The sequence below is a fragment of the Pollicipes pollicipes genome, unplaced genomic scaffold (assembly GCF_011947565.3).
Source record: "Pollicipes pollicipes isolate AB1234 unplaced genomic scaffold, Ppol_2.1 Scaffold_3087;HRSCAF=3621_pilon_pilon_pilon, whole genome shotgun sequence".
Classification (NCBI taxonomy): domain Eukaryota; kingdom Metazoa; phylum Arthropoda; class Thecostraca; order Pollicipedomorpha; family Pollicipedidae; genus Pollicipes; species Pollicipes pollicipes.
Window position 1 is genome coordinate 16,942,929 of NW_023596225.1, and position 12,013 is coordinate 16,954,941.

At 63.1% G+C, this 12,013-nt stretch overlaps 1 protein-coding gene across 1 annotated transcript in view; it reads left to right on the forward strand.

Moving 5' to 3' along the window:
- Positions 1-12,013, forward strand: part of LOC119089810 (low-density lipoprotein receptor-related protein 2-like) — a 72,689-nt gene that overhangs the window by 60,555 nt on the left and 121 nt on the right. The window contains 14 exon segments of the mRNA XM_037212627.1: positions 2,055-2,237; positions 2,563-2,767; positions 3,632-3,863; positions 4,335-4,470; positions 5,109-5,224; positions 5,957-6,204; positions 6,519-6,535; positions 6,567-6,671; positions 7,225-7,337; positions 8,216-8,362; positions 9,131-9,264; positions 9,782-9,955; positions 10,439-10,579; positions 10,993-11,130. Coding sequence (XP_037068522.1) covers positions 2,055-2,237; positions 2,563-2,767; positions 3,632-3,863; positions 4,335-4,470; positions 5,109-5,224; positions 5,957-6,204; positions 6,519-6,535; positions 6,567-6,671; positions 7,225-7,337; positions 8,216-8,362; positions 9,131-9,264; positions 9,782-9,955; positions 10,439-10,579; positions 10,993-11,130 — 2,089 coding nt within the window.

Sequence of the window (12,013 nt, forward strand, 5' to 3'; positions counted from 1 at the left end):
CGAGGAGAGGCTTAGGGGTATCAACTTTATCGTTGCCCGCTTCTCGTCGGGTGTCTTGGCTGGGGCAAGCTGGCGGGCGGTGTCGCTAGTCGGCATGCCGTCGGTCGAGTTCCTGTCGGGTGTGACGTCACTAGAGTTCCTTGTCGGCATGTCTCGGGTGGTGGTCCTAGTCGTTACAGCATCGGTAGAGTTGATGGCCGCTGTTGCGTGGTTGGAGTTCTCTGTCTGTATTATGTCGGTAGAGATCTCGGTGGGCATGTCGTCAGTAGATGCCGTTGTTGTTCGTGGGTCGTCAGTGGAGTTTTGGACCGATGTGACTTCAGCGGAGTGCCTGGCCGGCGAGACTTTCGAAGAATTCGTGGTCGGTATGCTATGTATGGGTTGTTGTATCGGTACTGCAGCTTTCTCGGCCGTTGCGCCGTGGTTGGAGTGCCTTGCCGGTACCACGTCGGCAGACTTCTCGGTTAGTTTGCCGTCGCTGGCATTCCTGCTGGCATTGGTGCCTGCAGACTTCCCTTCGGCACAACTGCCATAATTTCTTTGCTCGGCCCGATGGAGAAAGAACTCCCAGACGTTGTAAAGCGATCCTCAGAGGTGCTTTCCGACCTAGGCGTGATCGCAGAAGTCACTTTCGGCAGCGCTATGGACGCGGAGCCCCTCATAGCTGAGGCGCGACCCGCCGATGTGTCGACCAATCGACGGAAGCCGTCCCCGCTCGCACCATCACGCACTGGCACCGCGGCCCGCCTGCCGCTGGTCGCGCCACCGCCGCTGTCCGTCGCGCTCCCCGCCCCGTCCGGTACTGTCACCCGCCACCGGGCCGACCCCGCCCCCTCGCCTCCTGGCCGAGGCTGGTCTGATCGCGCTGTAGCGCTTGCACCGGGCTCACCAGCGACACGTTGCTGAGGCGAATCACATCGTGCGTCAGGCGCGGCTGTCGGACGAAGTTGAGCCCGAGCCAGGGCGAGCCCGACCCGAACTGTCCCAAGGCCGCCGGGGTAGCCGCTGCCAGGGTCAGCAGAGCGAGTGACCAGACAGCGCGCATGGCTGCACGACGGCCGCCCGCGGCGGCCCACTGACAACTGACCGGACTCTGCTGTCACGCCGGCCGCCCGGCCGCCGTCAGTCCGCCCATTAGTCAGTCACAGTGGGCGGGACGCCGGCGCTGAGCGCCGGGCCGCGCCCGCCCAGCGCCCGGCGCGGGTGACAGCGCCGAGTGGGTGGCGCCGGCGCTGACGCCTCTGACGCGGATCGGACCCGGCTTGCGGTGCTGCGTACTGCGGAGCGCAGGCGCGGTGCTGCGGGCTGCGGAGCGCAGGCGCGGTGCTGCAGATTGCGGGGCGCAGGCGCGGCAGATGCGGTGCACGTCGTACTTTTGACTTGTTTTGGTTGTCGCCACTGACTTCGTACCTGGCGCTGTCACCGCTGTTCATCTGTCGAGGATAGGGACCATGCCGTCTGGCTTCAGTTCTTTCGTACACGCACCAATGCCCCTCGCTAGTGCCGACCAGGACCTGTCAGCCGTCATCCCGGCACTGGCTCTGGTGTGTGACGTTTGCTCTCAGAGTCGATGGGGCGCACGTGACCCGTGGCGGGCGCTGACCCGTGCCCGCCACGTGACCCGTGGCGGGCACTGTAACTCAGACGGCCGGACAGCGAGTACGAGTGGACAGATGGAGCTGTCGGCTGGGCCGCGCGCGCTGTGCTGGGGCAGGCGGCCGGCCCCCTTGCTCACTCCCCGCGCTCCCGCGTGGCTAGTGGAATCGTTTGTTGACACCTGCCCTCTTTGATCCCTGCCCTCTAACCGTTAGTGAGGCAACCGTATGAGGCATATGCCAGTATTTCGTACATTGACGGGACGCCAAATGGTGGAGCTATGGCGATGCGTGACAAAAATAAAAATGTCGCACCCTATTGATGCCTGGGCAAGGGACGTCTCGAGGCCACTGCGTCTACCACTTGACGTGAGGCGAGAGCAGAGTGGCCACCGCTACAGCACCTGGAGACCACATGTTCTCGCATATCGTGACTAACGCATCGTTTGCGCCTCGCAGGCAGCGCAACTGCACTGCCGGCTGGTCGCGGTGCCCCGGCTGGGCCAACTACCGGTGTATCCCGGACTGGCTGTTCTGCGACGGCAAGGACGACTGTCGCGACGGCAGCGATGAGCTGGAGGAGAACTGCCCCAAGTGTGACAAAACCGAGTTCCAGTGCGACAACAAGCGCTGCATCCCCGAGTAAGTGGACACCGGATGGGAAGGCGGCGGGGGCGGGCAGTGGGCAGTACGGCTGAGGCGAGCTGGGTTACCGCCCTGTGTGCCGGGAATGGGTGTGGCGTAATGACGCCCCGGTGACGTCCTGCAGTTGATATGTAGCCTGGCTTGCGTGGTGTTACTTGCGGCAAAGTAGTAACGCGCGCTGTAAAAAAGCGCATTCAGCCGGCTCTCCGAAGCGGCTATGAGCCCAGTTGGTCTGCAATACCAAACCGCTGAGCTGCGCCGACGGGCAGCGCCGCCGTTTCGCCCCGTCTCCGCCGGCCGCTAACGCGCCGGCGGCGCGCAGGCGGTGGCTATGCGACTTCACCAACGACTGCGGCGACGACTCGGACGAGGAGAGCGGCATGTGCACCAACCGGTACCGCGAGTGCTCGGAGTCCGAGTTCCGCTGCGACAACGAGAAGTGCATCCCGAGGCGCTGGCGCTGCGACCACGACGACGACTGCGGCGACAACAGCGACGAGGAAGACTGCTCCGGCTTTACTTGCCAGGTGAGAGCTGCCTCGAAGGCTGCGCACTGCGCGGCGATGAGGCTGCTATTCATTCAGTCGTGCTGAGTTTGAGTGTTTGAGAGAGCGTTTGCGGGCGCCTGACGTCCGTATGTGCCGTGTGTTAAATGATGGGTTGTCTCCCTGACGTCCGTATGTGCCGCGTGTTAAAGGATGGGTTGTCTTCCTGATGTCCGTATGTGCCGTGTGTTAAAGGATGGGTTGTCTCACCTCTTCGTCAGGCTTTATAGTTAGCATCGCCACGAGTGCTTTGTGTTCAGCTCGTCTACCTGACGTACACTTCTTCCGGGGTGTAGTCCAGTTGGGCATACAAAAATAAAATTATGCGGTGCTCATACTTGAATGCATGCATGCGCGCTTGCAGTAAACCCAATGTCGTCGGCCAGATTCGGTCGAAGCTCTGAGAACTGATCGCCGCGCAGCCCGGTCCACGGGAGGCGGTGCCTCCAGCGGCCGAGCTAGCCCCACGGCCGGGCTGCGGCCGGTCCGGCGGCCTGTCGCCGGCCGGCGGTTTGACGGCTGTGACCCGGCGCGGCTGCGGTGACGCGGACCCTGCGTCAGCGAGCCGTCACGGCCCGCGGCGCCGGCACCACCGCGGCCGGCGCCGCGGCGGGGCGGCAGTCGCCGGCGCCCGCGCGGCCCGCCGCCGACGCGCCGCCGACGTACGCACCTGAGGGCGTCCCCCTCTCCTGCGACGGGCCGGGGCGGGCGGGAGCGGCCCAGTGCGGGGGCGCCGGCGTCCGTGCGACTGTCGGCGTGGGGCTCGCCATCGCCGTGTGACTGTCGGCGTGGGGCTCGCCATCGGCGCGATGTCGTCAGACGGTCAGCGCCCCGCTCCGTCCGCAGCCGAACCAGTTCCAGTGCGCCTCCGGCCACTGCATCGGCATGAAGTTCAAGTGCGACGGCGGCAAGGACTGCCACGACCTGTCGGACGAGACCGACTGTCCCCCGCGCTTCCCCGGCGGGCGCTGGTGCCCCGAGGACCAGTTCCAGTGCGCCAACCACCTGTGCGTCAGCAAACGGGACGTGTGCGACGGGAGCGACGACTGCTTCGACGCCAGCGACGAGCAGGACTGCCGTGAGTCACGCTTGTCCGCGATGGAGCTGGACAGGTGTCGCTCGCCGAGATTGGCCGGAATTAGGGCTGGACAGAGAGGGCTTGTGAAGGCGACGCACGAGTGGTACTGCCCGGGCGTGTGCGACGAGTGCTGGCGTTGGATGTGCTTGACGGGATTTGGGGTTGTTAGGTTGCGCTGAAGACGCTGATAAGCATGCTGCCAAACTGCCAACATCTTACCTAATACGGGCAGTCAGTCCTAACGTAAAGAAGGGCTCAACTGACCTTATATTCCGAAAAAAGCATGTGACAAACTGAAGTAAATGTTGAAGGTAGTATGTGTTTCTGTGCTGCGTTCGTATGAATGGACCGGATGGACTCGCCTGGTGTACTACATGTGCGAATGCTCCGGTGCCTCGTAGGCGGATCATTCTCACGCAAGCACAAGCATTCGTTGGTGTTTGACCGTCGCCCTCGTGCCCACGTGTGCAGAGAGCCACGACTGTGAAGGCCTTCACCGATTCCGCTGCGGTAACGGCAAGTGCGTGCCGCGTTACCAGCTGTGCGACCGGACCGACAACTGCGGCGACGGCTCCGACGAGAACGACCTGACCATCTGCTCCGACCGGTTAGTGTCCGGGGTGGACGAGGCCTCTTCGGGGACCGCCGAGACGACCGGTTAGTGTCCGGGGGTGGGCGGGGCCGGTCCGGGGGCCGCCGAGACGACCTGTTAGTGTCCGGAGGTGGGCTGGGCCGGTCTGGGGGTCGCCGAGACGACCGGTTAGTGTCCGGAGGTGGGCTGAGCTGGTCTGGGGGTCACCGAGACGACCGGTTAGTGTCCGGGGGCGGGCGGGGGTTGGTCCGGGGGCTGCAGAGACGACCGGTTAGTGTACGGAGGTGGACGAGGCCGGTCTGAGGCCGTCGAGACGACCGGTTAGTGTCCGGGGTCGGCACCGAAGGCAGCTAGTGTTGAAAGGCTTTTTTGGGTGTGTTTGCGATTGTTAGAGTGATTACGTGGTTAACATGCACACTGCTAATCTGATTAATCGTAAGTTTGTGTGCACCGTTACCAAACATATTTCAAATGGCCGTATACTTCAAATGCGATACACCTTCCGTCCATCTCTTATTTTCGCTCGACACTGGATGACTGGCATCCATAAGCTACGCGCCAGAGTACCCGGGGCTGCTCGGTATGGCGTCGGTCTCGGCCACCTGTGGTCTGGCCAGTCTCAAGTCAGTGACGTGCTCGCGCCGCCCCGCCAGACACCGCTACTGTCGCTACGGAGAGTTCCGCTGCGCCAACAGCCACTGCGTGGCCCAAAGCAAGCTGTGTGACCACGCCGACGACTGCGGCGACCACTCGGATGAGCTCGGATGCCGTGAGTGCCCCGTGCCGATACTGGGCTCCGCGCCGGTCCGTCCGGTCCGCTCCGTGCCCTCGAGTGGAGCGCTAGATGGGTCGCAGCGCAGGACCTCGTCATATCTGGACGTTCGAGACTATGTGCAAGCTCGGCCTGCCTTACGATGAGACTGGTCCTGACGGAGGATTCCGCTGCGAGAAATGGGTGCTATATAAGGGTGTAACAAACGCCTAAACTCCTAATAAACCATCTTGACCCGCCTTGAGACAACGTGCGCATGAAATTGGAGGTGCAACTCACTTGGACCTCGTTTCTTGAATGAACATTTCCACTGTCCAGCGGCACGCCGATTGGTGGAGCCTGGCCGTTAGGTTACGCATACGCTCGTGGTTGCGAAGCGGGGACGGAAGCCTATGTTGATTGACTGTCGGCGCCGTGGTGCTGAACTGTTCTGACGGAGTGCCGGCGCCGTGGTGCGGACCTGTGCTGACGGAGTGCCGGTGCCGGAGTGCTGACCTGTGCTGGCGAAGTGCCGGCGCCGTGGTGCTGACCTGTGCTGACGGGGTGCCGGGCGCCGTGGCGCTGACCTGTGCTAACGGGGTGCCGGCGCCGGAGTGCTGACGGAGTGCCGGCGCCGGATTGCCGACCTGTGCCTTGACCTGTGCTGACGGAGTGCCGGCGCCGTAGTGCTGACCTGGCTGACTGGATGATTGCCGTCTCCTGTGCTGACGGGCTGCCGATGCGCCACAGACGCCGGCCCCGGCCAGGAGACCGCTCAGTGCGGCACCAACCGCGGCGGCTGCAGCCAGCACTGCACCGACATTGCGGAGGGCACCGGCTACGTCTGCCATTGCTACCGCGGCTTCCGCGCCGCCACCGACAACCCCAAACTCTGCGAGGACATTGACGAGTGCCGCGAGTTCACGCACAACTGCTCCCAGCTGTGCACCAACCTGAACGGCACGTTCTCGTGCAACTGTCGCCAGGGATTCCAGAGCGTGAGTGCCCGCGGTAGGGCGGTGACGGGACCGCGCTGCCGCGGTCCTTACCGCGGCGAGGCGACGTCCAAAGGCGAGCAGCCGCTGTTGGGCTGGAATTATAAAGCTGGGTTCGGCTACAGCTTGTGATAGCTGAGTGGTCGCACAACCACCCTGTCGCTGGCGTGCCGTTTGCTTGTTAACTGTTACTCGTCTCAAAGTGACCGCGTTTCTTACGACCGTCGCGTATTACCTCGTCTGAGAGCGCCGTCACCAAGCCGCCTTCGCGTCGGCCGCGTCGCGTACGATCCGTGACGCGGTGCCTGTGACACCAGGATGGTCTGACGGGAGTGTGCGCGCCTTCGCTGCCATCACCCCTGCCTCTACTCCACCGGCCCGGAGATCCGCGGCTTTGAGCCGGCCGAGAGTCGCTCCCTGGATGTGATCCGAGGAGAGTCGCGAGTCGAGGCTGTCGACTATCATCCCAGGTGGGTACCGCTGGTGGCTTGCCGAGTCGGGTCCCGGTGTCTCGTTGAGTCAGCTCCTGGTGTTGTGCTGGGTCGGACCTCCTGGTGCCCGCTGTTCTAGCTCCCGGTGTACCCCTGTGCCTGCTCCTGGTATCCGGCTGAGTCAGTTTCCTGGTATCGGGCGAGTCAGCCCCTGATACCTATTGAGTCGAGTTCTCGCGATCTCCTTTGAGGGAAATAGGTTTCCTTGTTCCCCGGTAGCAGATTTCCTTTCCGGTGTCATTCGGTGAGACTTCCCGGCGTGCTGAAGAGCTTAATCGTTCTGACGGTTCTGTTCGAAAAGAAACTTGTATGTGGATTTTTATTTCCATCCATGCTTGGCTTGGAAGATTGTGTTCACTCGACTAAATTTTTGTTTTATGATCAAAATATGTGCTCTAAAACCCTTCCATCTATCAGTAAATGTGCTATGTTCTGAAAATTGTTTTGGAAGGGTTTCGAGCGCCTTTACATGGTGAGATGCTCTAGAGACTTGCTCATGCTGACGTCCCTCTGAGAATAATTTTATTGACAGCAAACACATGGTGTTCTGGACGGACTCGTTCGAGAAGGCCATCAAGCGCTCCTACATCCCCGGCGACAAGGCTGATTGCCAAATCGGCTTTGCTCAAGATCTACAAATCAAGAGTAGTGATGGGCTTATGGTTTGCAGTTCGCATGGTCCTACTCCAGCGTACCGTTCTAATGCCTTCATGTCATCATGGTTGCATCTGGATTTGTACACTAACGCATAAACATAATTACATCTGTTCGCCTGCACCTGCTGGCTGGTGACGATGTTACTCCTGTCCAATGCTCTGAATGTGTACGGTGCTGCGCGTGCTCAGACAATACTCTCCATGTTCCGGTAACCAACCGAAGCCCGCCTTCCCACTGCGAACAGCCTGGGGCAGTGAAGTACTCTTTGGGCCCACTTTAATTGTGCACAGAGTGTTGCACGTGTGGCGGCCGTGTCCGTCTAGAGCCACCGCTGCTTTCGCCAAAGTCACGAGTCTCTTCGTACCGTCCTACTCCGCTTGTTAACCTCCATCGTGCATAGATGGACAAGCGCATCCTTTGAAGCTTGAACGGCCCCGAGCCTCGCTGTGGAAGCACATCAATGCCGACATCGCAAAATGCACGTATTTCTGGCGAAATCCAACCGCACCCCTACGTGGTAGTGAATTCGCCCAGGTTTGTTGTGTGTTGTGCCGGAATGTCATGAAGGTAGTAGACCAGGTGCATGAACATTGTATGCACGCCACACAGCGCGTTTTCTCATGCCATTGTACGTTGAAACGTTTATTTTTAACGGCACACTCCTGACGTCATGACGTGAAACAGGCCGTCCCTGCGGATGCCTCTGACCGTGTCACCGGCTCTGATCACGTGCCTCCTCTGCGCTGCCGCGGCGATGCTGACCAGCACGGCCCGATGAGTGGCGAGCGGGCGCCCTGCTTCGCCGGCGCCGTCCGCTCTCGGCGCCGTCCGCTGTCTCTGTCCTAACGCCGTCCCGCGCCGGCCAGGCAACGCCAAGCCATCGGGCATCGCGGTGGACTGGATCGCCAACAACCTGTACTGGACCCAGGTGGACCGGTCGGGCAACAAGCCGCGCGGCGCCGTCGTCGCGGCCACCACCGACGGGCGCTACAAGCGCTCGCTCATTGCCACCGGTAAGGGCGCGCCGCCGGAAGGGTCAGGCCGATGCTGGAACTGGCAGCGGGGCCCCCCCCCCCCTGCACTGTTGAGCCGGCACTGGGGATCCCTTACGCTGCCGAGTCGCCCTCATTCCCGTTCCCATGCCTCCGTCTCCGCCGCCTCCCTCCCCTCCACCTTTCTGTCTCTCCCGCCTCCCTCCTCTCCTCCCCGCTCTCTCCTCCCTTTCCACCCATTCTTCTTATCCTGTGTCCCTCTCCCCGCCTCCCTCTTCCCCTCCTTCCTCTTCGCCTGTCTCTCTCCCTCTCCTCTCTCCCGCCTCCCCTCCCCACCCCCTGTTCCCCGCCGTCTTCTCCCCTCTTCCCTCCCCTCTCCCATTCCCCGCCTTCCTTGAGCCCCGCCTGCCCGCTGGACTGGCTGCTCCAGCTTGATAGGTGGGGTGATAATTTGGGGACTGGAAATTATTGGAGCGCGTTGTCGATAACCGTGGGTTAGACGATAAAGCCACCTGATAATATCACGATCCAAATGGCTTTTACCCCAGGGGAGGATATAAGGATTTCCCTACGCTCGGTGCCTATTTGTGACGCACTTGTGTCCCTGCCTGTCATCTGTAGCCCTCAGGTTAGCGCACGCTGAATCTGCTGTTGTAAGCCGCAGTTGGCGATCCAGCTGTGGTCGCAGTTCCGCGCGAGGCGCCTCCCCCGCTGGACTCACGGTGGCCAAGCTGGGTCGCGCCTGCCGTCACTGAGCCCCCCCCCCCCCCCTCCCTTTCCTGCCGCCAGGTCTGGAAGAGCCAGTCTCGGTGGCCGTCGACCCGGAGCACGGCATCATGTTCTGGACGGACGTCGGCAGCATTCCCAAGATCGAGTCGTCCTGGATGGACGGCAGCAAGCGCCGGCTGCTCGTCAGTGACAAGGTAAGCGCGCCGCCGGCCCGACCGGACCGCGGCGGGCGCCGCCGGCCCGGACCGGACCGCGGGGGCGCCGCCGGCCCGGACCGGACCGCGGCGGGTGCCGCCGGCCCGGACCGGACCACGACGGGCGCCGCCGGCCCGGACCGGATCGCGGCGGGTGCCGCCGGCGAGACACTCACCGACGTCAGACTGGCACGCCTGCATTGACGCTACTCAAGCGACCTGACCCTTCTCCCAAATGAAGTACACTTGTTTAAGTTGCTAAATGTGAAAGGGATATGTAATGGCCGAGACTAAAATGATGGCGCAATAAAAGCTCACTAAATAAAAAAAAGCTCACTTAATAAAATTAAAGCTCACTTAAATGGTGAGCTTCGGTCTGCCACGCCGAAGCGCAGTGTGGTGGAATAATTGTACCGCTAGTAGTGGTGGAATACGTGTACCGTTAGTGGACGTCGATGTGCGTTCGGCGGGTTGTGAGATGGCGTCCCTCAACACCGGGCCCGTGTCGCGCGCGCAGGTGGAGCACCCGACCGGCCTGACCATCGACTTCGCCATGGGGCACACGGTCTACTGGGCGGACACCAAGCTGAACATGGTGGAGGCGATGCGGGAGGACGGCTCGCGGCGTCGCACCATCATCTCGGGCGACAGCCTGCAGCACCCGTTCTCGCTGGACGTCTTCGAGAGCTCGGTTAGTGCAGCCCGGCCCGGCTCGGCGAGCGCTAACATTGCTCAGGCGGCGGGCGCGGTTGATGGCTACAATCGTGGCTCTGTGATCAGTGCCGGTAATGGGGTGGAATGTGACATCGGTTCAGTGATGGGGAGATAAGTGATTGTGGTCTTTGGTAGTCTAATCGATAGGAAGTTGTCATTTAACATCGGCTGCTTTGGCATGTCTGCTTTAGTTTCTTCACATCACATCGAAACTGGCAACGGACAACTTTAATTCATAACATCATGCTACGGATGCCGGACGTATCCGTTTAGCTGGCAGAGTTATGCGCACAACCAGCAAAGATATGCGTCGCGCTACAGCGCCTGGCGTGACGCAGATCTGCTCATTGGCCTGCACGCAGCAGGGTCTCCGCCATCGGGGCGTGCGTGGCGCTCAGGCCGCTGTGTGGACCGTGTCTCCGTCAGATGTATCAGACCTGACCTGACCGTGTGCCCGCAGGTGTACTGGGTAACCCGGGACTCGGGCGACATCTTCAGCCAGGACAAGTTCGGCCGTGGCGTGCCCGTGAAGGTCAAGGGGGATCTGGCCAACCCGACCAGCATCCGGGTGCTGCAGCCATACCGATACAACACGACTGTGGTCAGTGTGGACCGCTGGCCGGTCATGACCGCGGCTCTGCCGGGCGAGGCAGCGCTTGTGCCGACGTGGGCAGGTGTCAGATCGTTTCCAGATCAGTGACGCCACGGCTTTTGCACCTCGAAAACCACGCTCATAGTCGGATGCCTGTGTTGACCGCCTCTGTCCGTTTGTGGTGCACGCTATGCCATACATCCTCGGAGCAGTTTGTAAGCTGGCTACGCATGTGTGCGCATCGTGCCTTCCTGCAGAACACCGATGCGTTCTGAAACCGACGCTGGGACGTCGAGCCTGGCAGTAGATGAGCTGCCGACCAGATGTGTGTGCCACTCGACGCTGCCCGTTGTGCCGGGCTCTGCCTCGAGTCCGACGGCGGTGGACGGTCCGAGCTGACAAACTTGGTGTGCCCTGCGCAGGAGAACCGGTGCTTCCAGAGCCCGTGTTCCCACCTGTGTCTGCTGATCCCGGGCGGCTACCGCTGCTACTGCCCGGACAACACCCAGCTTAGGGACAGCTCCGGCCGCAACTGCAACGCCGGTCAGTGCTCGCTGGCCGTCCACTGGCGCCGTCCGACTACGCCGCCGGGCCGCAGCGCCGCGCCGCTGGGACACAGCGCCGCGCCACTGGGACACAGCGCCGCGCCGCTGGGACACAGCGCCGCGCCGCTGGGACACAGCGCCGCGCCGCTGGGACACAGCGCCGCGCCGCTGGGACACAGCGCCGCGCCGCTGGGACACAGCGCCGCGCCTGGGACACAGCGCCGCGCCGCTGGGACACAGCGCCGCGCCGCTGGGACACAGCGCCGCGCCGCTGGGACACAGCGCCGCGCACTGGGACACAGCGCCGCGCCGGGGACACAGCGCCGCGCCGCTGGGACACAGCGCCGCGCCGCTGGGACACAGCGCCGCGCCACTGGGACACAGCGCCGCGCCGCTGGGACACAGCGCCGCGCCGCTGGGACACAGCGCCGCGCCGCTGGGACACAGCGCCGCGCCGCTGGGACACAGCACCGCGCCGCTGGGACACAGCGTCGCGCCGCTGGGACACAGCGTCGCGCCGCTGGGACACAGCGCCGCGCCACTGGGACACAGCACCGCGCCGCTGGGACACAGCGCCGCGCCACTGGGACACAGCGCCGCGCCACTGGGACACAGCGCCGCGCCGCTGGGACACAGCGCCGCGCCGCTGGGACACAGCGCCGCGCCGCTGGGACACAGCGCCGCGCCGCTGGGACACAGCGTCGCGCCACTGGGACACAGCGCCGCGCCTCTGGGACACAGCGCCGCGCCTCTGGGACGCAGCGCCGCGCCGCTGGGACACAGCGCCGCGCCTCTGGGACACAGCGCCGCGCTTCTGGGACGCAGCGCCACGCCGCTGGGACGCAGCGCAGCGCCGCTGGGACACAGCGTGGCGCCGCCGGGACGCAGCACCGTACTG